The sequence below is a fragment of the Panthera uncia genome, chromosome D1 (assembly GCF_023721935.1).
Source record: "Panthera uncia isolate 11264 chromosome D1, Puncia_PCG_1.0, whole genome shotgun sequence".
Classification (NCBI taxonomy): Eukaryota; Metazoa; Chordata; class Mammalia; order Carnivora; family Felidae; genus Panthera; species Panthera uncia.
In genome coordinates, this window is record NC_064808.1 from 47,686,798 (window position 1) to 47,696,680 (window position 9,883).

At 50.1% G+C, this 9,883-nt stretch overlaps 1 protein-coding gene across 1 annotated transcript; it reads left to right on the plus strand.

The window, feature by feature from the left end:
- Nucleotides 1–512: 512 nt before the first annotated feature.
- CD1H11orf16 (chromosome D1 C11orf16 homolog) lies at nucleotides 513–9,307 on the plus strand. The gene is given in 7 exon segments (XM_049650601.1): nucleotides 513–615; nucleotides 1,106–1,290; nucleotides 2,584–2,740; nucleotides 4,534–4,768; nucleotides 5,365–6,024; nucleotides 8,878–8,994; nucleotides 8,997–9,307. Coding segments are annotated over 7 exon segments (1,698 nt in total). The 5' UTR covers nucleotides 513–567; the 3' UTR covers nucleotides 9,293–9,307.
- The last annotated feature ends 576 nt before the right edge of the window (nucleotides 9,308–9,883 follow it).

Below are 9,883 nucleotides of genomic sequence, written 5' to 3' on the forward strand. Positions count from 1 at the left end.
AAAAGTTGTGCCCACATCTTTAGTTATTTTGCTTTAAACTACAGATACATTCTATCTTAGAGTCCTTTGGCCAGTCAGGGGCTCACCCGACCTGGTCTCCTGCCTGCACAGGGTGGAGACAGATCAGTAGCCTCTAGTCTCTGTAGGGACAGTTCCCTCCCTCACAGGACTCCCCTGGGTCATGAGGGCTTCCCACCATGACTGCCTCTTCCAGCAGTGGGAAAGTCTGAACTTGGGGGAAATGAGGCTGCAATGGGCTTTCTCTCTAATGCCCTTTCTCCCCCTCTTCCAAGAGAAACCCTCTCCTGTCTCCCCTGCCATGTCTCCCAAGGCCCCCTGCCACTCCTGTGCACGTGCTCAGTACACTCAGTCCACAGTGTTCCTGCTGTCTTGGATCCATGGCAACCTGCTTGGCAACCAGGAGTCAGTTGGGCTGAGGCTCTGAGCTCCAACTGTCAGACGGGCTGAGGCTGAGGTGGAGGAGTTTGGGGCTGTAAGTCCCCTTGGGGTCAGACCTGTGGGCTTGGGCAGGGGCAGACCCTAACATAGCTCTGGTGGGCTGGGGCAATGGAGTGTGATGTTGGGAGCGGGGTGGCAGCTGTCACCTCTAAACAGGTCTGTGGAGGACACAACCCTGGGATCTCAGCTCTACCTGGGGCTAGTGTTAGTCCTGTGGGCCACTAGGTTAGGAAGGGAGTCTGTGGCTTAGGTTAGGGGTCAGTTTGTCATGAGGGTTAGGCCAGTCATATTTGTATTGTTTTACCTCCGGGAGTCCCTACACCTGGGGAGAAGGAAAAAACCAGCACACATTGAGCTGCTTATACGCCAGGTGCATCCCATATATTCTCTCCTGTGCCATAGCTGAAGCACAGTGATGGAGTGAGCACGCAGCCTGCAGGCTGTGAAGGATTTAAAGCTCGGTTTCTCTGAAGTCACAACTCTTGCCCTTTCAACCCCTCCTGTATCTTCTGAGCCAAGGTTCTCAAGGCGGGTGATTCAGAGAACAGTCTGTGGGAGCAGTTGGAGGCTGCTAATGGCAGAACTGAGCCCTGCTCCAGCCAGCAGCCCTCTGCTGCAACTCAGGTAATGGTGTGCTTGTTCACAGGTGGTTTCCCTGAAGGCCATGGAATCCTCTGCGGGGCCCAGGATTCCTTTGCCCAAATACTGCAGTGTGGCCTCAACCCTGAAGTCTGCCTCCTGGGCTGGTGCTGCTCCCTGCTGGGACTTCTCCTTCACCTGCCCCTTTGCCATCCAGGCACCCTGGCTCAGCCGGCACATCCCCCTTACCAGGTACTAGTCGCTGCACCTCTGGCGGAAGTGACGTGCACCCCCCCCCCCCCCGCTTTGTTCCCCTCTGGTGTTGGCTCTCGATGGCATATCATGAGGGAGACAATTTGCTTCCTGGGAAGGCTGAAAGGGTTTCTTCACTGTGTGGGCTAGGAGTTGCTTGGGGTATTATGTCACTTGTGTGTAAACTGTACTCCTTGTAGCACTTAGTAGAGGGTGGCAGGTGTCAAGGTTAGACGTGCGAGAGAAGGCAGTCAAGCATTCACCAGTTAAAGAGTTTCTAGCTCATTTTACCATTAACCAAGAGACTTGCCCCGGCACTGTGTGAGAAATTAGGGTTTCTGCAACCAACAGCTAAGGCGAGGTCTCCAGGTCCCTCCACAGGTCCCTCCACAGGTCCCCTCAGTATCCCTCGGTTATCCTGGCCTTTCCTGACTAATTTCCTCCGTGGGCTGTCTAAAGTGTGATTGCAGAAGAGGGAAAGGGAGCTCAGCCCTTAAGCACACACAAGTGGTGTCAGTTCCAGGGACTCACTTGTGTCCGTGACACTCAATTCTGTTCCGCCCAGGTTAGGGACATGCCAGCTTGAACCCTTAATAGCCCAGCTTTCTGGATTCATCTATGCGGACCTTCTCGTTCAAAGCCAGAGTTAAGCATCTCTGTATCCAGGCTTTCCCACAAAGTAACCGGCTGCTTCAGAAAACCCATGCCCTGACTCAACCATCCCACACCCCCACACCCCTGGTTTGGCCCTGTCCACAAAACTTTTCAGGAGTGGCTTCTCCTTTATTTCTGTCTCTTAGGCCCCTAGTCAGCTCCTCCGTGCTTCCCTTGCTCAAATAGTTCCTCCTCCCTTCTGAGCCCACAAGCATCCTTCCAGTTTTACTCCTTTGGCACTAGCATCGAAACACGCATATGAATCTATCCTGGATTCCCACGCGCCACCTTAGGATTTACCTCCCCAGTGGACTTTCCTGGTCTCCTGTTCAGTCTCAGAACCAGTGTTAATTCACTTGAATATATCAAGGCGAATCACATTTTGATGACCTTGAAGCAATTCTCAATTCCCAAATGATATTCCCTTTCACTGTCCTCTCCTTCTGCCCCTTCCAGCAGTGTATCGTAGCATACTGGAAGCCACAGATTGCCAGCCACCTTTCACATGGATTTCTGTTCCATATAGCCTTACATGTCATACACATGCCACGGCGCTGCTCAGATCTGTGAAACGTGTTTCTCGATGTTTTCAGGGCTTGATCGTCTCCATTCCCTAATTCCATTTGTGTTTTTTTGCAGATATGCATCTTACCACCCGTGTCTCCACATTGCTGACTCCGCATGGCAGGGGCCTGGCTGGTCGGGAAGAGTTGGAGATGCTGCTGACACATGGATCCTCGCAAGAAGGGCACCAGATGGCTTTTATTACTGGGCTCAGATAAAGGCTGCTCCAGAGGCAAGTTCCTCGCATGTCCCAGCACCCTCCTCTGGGTGGCCCTGTCACACCTGCTATGCCTCAGCTGTGTGTGTCCAGCAGTTCAGTTTCTTGGATAAGCACATGTCTTTTGTGGCCAGGTTCCAGAAGGGAAATGTAATGTCAGTGAGTGTATCAGTCTTCCAGGGCTGTGTAACAGAGTAGCACAAACAGGGTGGCTTAAATAATAGAAAAGTATTATCTCTCAGTTCTGGAGAGTGAAACCCAGATGTTGGCAGAATTGGTTCTTCTGAAGGCTATGAGGGAGAATATGTTCCACATGCCTGTTCTGATTGACTTCTGGTGGCTTGCTGCCAATCTCTGCTGTTCCTTGGCTTGAAGAAGCGGCACCCTAATCTTTGCCCCACCTTCAATTGGTGTCTTCCCTCTGTGCATGTCCGTGTTCACATTTCCCCTTTATAGAAGAGCATCAGTCATTGGGGGTCACCTGGGTGGCTAATTTGGTTAAGTGTCTGACTCTTGATTTTGGCTCAGGTCATGATCTCACAGTTTGTGACTTGAAGCCTCCCCCTCCCCCGCCCCCACCCCCGCATTGGGCTCTGTGCTGACAGTATGGAGCTTGCTTAGATTTCTCTCTCTGGCCCTCCCCTGCTTGTGCTTTCTCTCACAAATAAATAAATGAACTTAAAAAAAGGAGATCAGTCATTGGATTAGGCAGCCACCCCCCTCAGCCTACCATGACCTTGTCTTCACTAATTATGATCCTATTCCCAAATAAAGTCATATTTGGAGGGGTTTGGACTCTAACAGATGAATTCGAGGAGGATACAATTGAACCTGTGACAGTGAAGAAAGTTTGCAGTAAAAAGTGCTTTGTTCAGGAAAATTCAATGTGTTGAATTATGTGCACTAGCCTAAAGGAAAGAAACAAACCCCTCTGCCCACACATGTGCCTCTGTACCTGTACACACGGAAGTGTGGTCCCCCACATGCTGGGAGTCAGACCTACCCTGTACTTCAGTGGCTGTTTACTTCTTTGGGACTTTTTTCTCTTCTTTTCAACGTCAAACTTCATGCATGTGGATTCATGGAGGGAAGACTAGTGTGAATTTCCGTTCAGAAGTCATTTTGTCATTTTTCCAGTAACTAAATGTGAATTTCAATGAAATATTAGCACAGTTTTGTTCAAGTAATAGGGTTGTCTCATGATTAATTTTTTTGTGATTAATTTGTAACCAGAATTTATTTCTCTTTAAAATCATACCGAGTTCTCAAAACAGCGCGTACTTTCAGTAGCTTAAGTACTTCCCTGCCCTCTCTTTTATGATGTCCACTTCCTGAGCCAAACCTATCCTCACTGATGTAATGGCGGTGCTGAGGGCTGCCCTCATGTTAGGCCACAGCTGCTCCTTGCCCATGTGGGTGTGGGCCTGTGGATGCATATGCGACCCCTGGTTGGTCTTGGATGCAGGGACAACATTTTTGGGGAATGCTAGGAGGAGGGGGAGTACACTGGGGAAAGATCCAGAGGACGCAGGTTATCCCTGGGAATTGCAGGCCAAATATATAGGGGAGCAAAGACAGACAGGAAAAGAGGAAGGGAAAGGAATGGCAGGAAGTGATAAACAAGAGTTGCCCATGGTGAAAAGAGGTCGAGGGAAGAATGTCCACACCACAGCCGGGCTGTCCCTGTCTCTGTCCCCTGGCCCTCACTGTGAGTAAGCCAGCCCCTGGGCCTGGTTCTGGGAACTGCAGTGCTTCCCTGTTCTACTTCCCAGTGCCACATCTTACGCTGAGTGTTTTCTTTTCCACAGTTGGAGAGACAGGGGGCCCTGCTTGTGGAATTTGAGGTTCCCACTCCCACAGACCCAAAGCTGCCAGCCCAGCGGCAGAGTGTGGTCTTAGAAGAAGATGTTATTCAGTTCTTGCCGTGCGTAGAACACTCACCACGGCCAGGGGACAAGGTGCTTGCAGCCTGGGATCCAGACCAGCAGCGGTATGGCCCTGGCACAGTTCTCTTGGGCTTGGAGGCGAGAGACCCCCTGAGAGGTAAGGGGAGCTGCTCTGACCTATCAGTCCCCGGAGGGAGCCATGCTTGTAGGAGAGAGCCAAAAGTGTTTCAGAGGGGAGTGTAGGGTCTTAGAGGTGTTAAAAAAAAAATCCTCACCCCCTCACTTGCAGCTTAATCGTGGATGTGGCAACAGATAAAAAAGATCATAACTTTTGGATTATAAAATGCTTTTCATCGGAGAAAAATAGCCTAAAACTATTATGTCTAAATAGGTTAGCTAACCTATGGTGCGATGGGGCCACACTCATGACGGGTCCCCCATCAAGTCATCAAGGGGACAGTCCCCTCTGCAGGGTGCACCAGCTAGCATCGTTGCAGTTTAGACAGTGAGAAGGGGAGGCCTCTCCTCTTTCCCCTCTGAGGATGCATTTTGACTTTGACCTGAAAACTGAGACAGGGAGGTACCTGCAAGTGCAATGGGAAGTGGCAGTAGGTAGACAGGGGGCGGGTGAGGGAATGTTCTGGGGAAGGCTCTCCAGGGAGGGGAGGCCGGCGGAGCAGAGGCTGCTCTGAGGTTTGCTTTGAGGCCATGACATAGAAGAGGTAACTGACAAAATGTTGCTCTGTTATGTAGCATCAAAAGGAGGAGGAATTACTGTTCACTTCTGGAATGGCAAGACAGCTACTGTGCCTCTGGGCCAGGTCAGGTGGGTGCCCCCAGCTGTGTGGAAGAAGGCTGTGGAGAGGCTGCACAAGCCTTTAACCAGGGAGCACCCCGGGCCCCTCCTCTGGGCCCCTTGCTGCTCTCCGCTGGGACCGGTCGCTGGATGTGTCATCAGCGGGCTTTCTCCAGGCGCTCTGTTCCTGTGCCCGCCCTGCCTCCCCCAGGCCTGCTGCCAGCTGCCGTACCAGACCTGCCTCTGCTACTGTTCCTGGGCAGGACCCACCTGGTGGCCTCTAGCCAGGACCTCAGGGGCCACAGCCACAGAACATCCAGAGGTGGAACTAAAGCCCACAGCACAACTTTTGCCTCTGGAGGGTCCTGCAGAAGAGGAAGCAGTAGCAGTGCAAGCTCCCATGGGTGTTTCTTCCTCTTCTTCCTCCTCTTCTTCTGAGGAAGAGGATTTAGAGAACGATCTGGAGATGCGCCTCCCGCAGAGGCTGGCGGTGGACAGCACAGTCAACACAGACCCTATTCTTCTTGAGAAGTCTCTGAGGAGGCAGGGTGCCCTCTGCCAGCCTGAGTGGAGGTATTGGAGGAGAAACGGGCCTGAGCCCTGTCCTGGGAAGCCAGGTACAACACCTCCTGAGATCCCTGCTCCCTTCCCTCCCATGTATCTCTTAGGAATCTCATGCATGTGTCCACTGTACTGGGATTGGAAGTAACACTTAGGTGTGTGGCCATGTTGAAGGGGAAGCTGGGACAAGAGGGAAATAGTGGGTTTCCATCTGAACAATAAAACCCACTAAGAAAAGATGGGTTGATCTTTGTGTGAAGGTTTGCATCCCTATTTAACAACTGTATTTTCCTTCTTCACTTGTCTGTGCTGACAGGGCACTGCCATTGTCTGCTTTGGCCTGCCCCATACCCCTACTTTTTTTTCTTGGAGCCCTTGAGTTTTCTCTAGATGAACAGTCAAAATGCCCCCAGGTGTCAATTAGTCTTCAGTGTCCCGAGAAGCACAGAAACTGGTCTTTAAACATTGGTCGTCAGGCCTTACTCCCCAGATGGTCCCCTTAGTAAATCAGAGTGGGGAGAAGCAGGGCCCTGCGTCATGCTGCTCACTCCTTACAAGGGATTGTAATCCCAATGGTTTACAAAGGGATTGTTGTTGGCAATCCACAGCCATCCTCACCTTCACCTTGAGCTATGAAGTGTGAGACATGCTCCCCTCATAGGTTTAGAAGCAGTCTATCGCTGACATGCTTCACCTCTGTCAAATTTAATTCCCAGTAAGCCCCAGCAAGAGCAGAAGCCTAAGTCAGCTGGCAGAGGTGGATGGGATGAGCCCAGCCCTAGACCAGATTCTTGGGGCTAACATCCAGTGAACTAAATGAACATTCAATCTGAGGCAGGAGGCTATGTGGTTAAAGAATACCACTCCTAAGGGCTTGAGGATCTTGAGGCACCACCCACATTGGGACCCACTGTGTGTCCCTGTTTAAGGCCACCGCCCTATTTCCAGGAGAGCTGAGGCTCAGCCAGAAGGACCTCTGAGCCCCTGAGGATTTCAATCTTGCCCCAGGGGTAAAAACTTTATCGGTCTTCAGTTCCAGAAAGTTAAATTATTTCTACACTGAGAAACTTTCTTGGTGACTCCTGGGCCCCTGGGCTTTGGGGTGGTTGGGAATGGACAGGGGTTGGCTGCTGTTGGATTTAAACTGAGGGCTCTAGACCTTCTTTGGTTTTCAAGATGGGGATCTTTCCCCCACCTCTGAGAGGGGGGTAACTAGAGAAACAAGAATCCAGCTGTGTGCAGCTGAGCTCCTCCTCCCCTGAGAGGAAACTCTGTATTGATAATATAAAAGGGGGGGGGGCAGGTTCTTGGGCTCCTGTAAAATAGGTCCCTGATCTTATAGTGAGAGGCTGTGAGAGGTACTGGCAGAAGCTACTTGGAAACAACTGTTTCTACCAGATATACCCTCTCTACAAGTGATATTATAAAGAAAATGGTGCCCAAACCTAGAGTTTTCATGCTAAATTCTCCATAGCTTCCACTGCCTCCTGCTTCAGCAGACTGGAGAGAGAAAAGCTGTACCTATCCGACAGAGAGGAGTCTGTAGGGAGCAACTGAGCGGCACAGGGTTCAGTTTCAGGGAGGAATGCCAGAGGGGTAACCAGAGGGGACACGGAGGTCAGACATGCCCCAGGCACCAGTCTGCCTTCCCGCTGCTATAGCTCTGCTCAGCACAACATTCCACCTAGACTGGTTCCAGACCTGGCTAAGTACAAACAAACTTCCCCTAAAGCTCTTCTCTCCCTCTAGTGCCCAGCCATCCACATTCAGTCTCTCTGCCCCTCACCACATTTAAACAGCTCCACTCTGAAGTGTTTTGTTTCCTCCCAAAGCAATTTCTAATTGACTATAAAGAAGATAAATATGGTGCCTGCAGGTACTCAGCCTGGTTTGCCCTTAGGTATTAGATCACTTGTTACGCTCCAGGCAAAGGTTAATTCTTAGAGCTCAAACATGAGGATCACAGGACCTGCCCTCTCCCAGCTCACAACCCTGTGCCCAAAGCTATGGGGAATATACTCGAGTTGGGGTGTGGAGAAAGGGGCCATCCCTGACCCTTGTCACAGGTGGGGCATTGTGTGCCATAACTAACTAGTGAAAAAGAGGTGCAAAAAACCATATGTGCACCAGGGTTGGGAACAATGGCAAATGCCAGAACTTTCCTTTTCTCCCCTCTGGATTTTGTATGCTTTTAAGGAAATCTGCTACTTTGCTTCTCCTAATTGTGCTTGATGGCACCGATCAACTACCGATGTTTGACAGTCAGTCTTAGGCTCTGCCTTGTAAGAATCCCCTCGTGTGGGTCCCTCTGCCCTCCACACTTGGTTATTTTTGAGTTACCGTTTGATCCTCACATAATAATTCTGGAGAGGTCAGGTTGCTGGCTGCCCAGTTAGGTTGCTCTTCTCCCATGCTTACAACCTAAACAGGATTCAGTCTGTGGTTTTCAAAGCCAGGACAGGGATGGATTCCTGTAAAGTATTCCTTCCTTTTTAGATTACTGTCCTATTCCCCTTGGAGTCACATCTCCCAATGTTTTGTTGTGCCTTGTTCAACCTTTCAAAACTTGTTTTCCCAGCAGCTTGCCACCTTTTCTTTGTGATCAGTGTGATTTACAAGCTCCTTTGACAGGTGGCAGTTGGCTACCTTTGCTTCCCATACTGGCTGGCTTGAAAATCATGACTGATACCTTCTCCACCCAGTTCCAAATGTGGCTATCAGATACAACCTACCCAAAAAGCATAATGGCCAGAAATGACTACCAGACTTTATTTCTCTTTACAAACAGCAGTGCCAGACACTTACAGATAGTTCAGAGATTCTGGGATCTGTGATGTGGTTCTATTTCAGTCATCAAGACTCATCCCATGGTGGCACACACAACATAAGTAATTAAATTTGGGGTTTAGGAACAAGACGTGGCATCATCTGGAAAGAGAGGGGCGGCAAACAACAGAGGGTACGAACTGTAGTGGTGGGGAGAACCAAGGAGCTGGTCCTGGAAGCAAGCGGCATGAAGCGGCCGCAGAGCCAGAGGAAGCTGAACACAGAAAATGGAGCCAGGGTACAGTGACACACGGGAGGGAAAGGAATGGCCCTCAGAACGAACGCCCTGAGGAGCCAGGTAAAGCAGGATGGTCGGGAAGGGGCTTCTCAAGGACTCCTTGCGTGGTTCTTCATGCTCCTTTTGAGAACGAAAAATCCCATGCTCTCTTCCCAGGAAACCGCACAGACCCACGATTTTGCATTCAGTTTCAGAAGACTTACAGAACTCACAAGGCTCATCACCGTCTCCTTGGGGAGGCCAGGATCCCACTGAAATGACACTTTACCCTAGGGTGATGGGCATGGGTCTGCTTTATCAGGCCTCTGTCCATGGGAGTCTGTTCCTCCCTAGGAATGCTAATATAGCTCTACATAAAACTTAGTTTTCATCATATAAAATATTGGCATTCATCCTGAGGAAAGACTTGTTACATTCTGAATGAGATGAATTACCACGCAACCAAACAGACAGATGCAATACTGTTGACACGGTACCTTAAAGAAGTTTAGGGCACATCAAGGACTTTTGAAAACCAGTGACTTTTGGGGCACCTGGGTGGCTCAGTCAGTTATGTGTCCAACTCCTGACTTCAGCTCAGATCATGATCTCACGGTTTGTGGGATTGAGCCTTAGGTAGTGCCCTGTGTCAGGCTCTGTGCTGATAGCATGGAGCCTGCTTGGGATTCTCTCTCTCCCTCTCTGCCCCTCCCCAGTGCACATAAATAAATAAAATCTGTGACTTTTGAGCCTTATAATTATAGTCAGCCTAAGACTCTCAGGATTTTTTTTAATAGGAAGCTAAAAGAGTAGTGGTGGTAAATACTTGAGGAGGCATTACAAAGTGGTTGACAAGTCCTTCTTCAATGGAC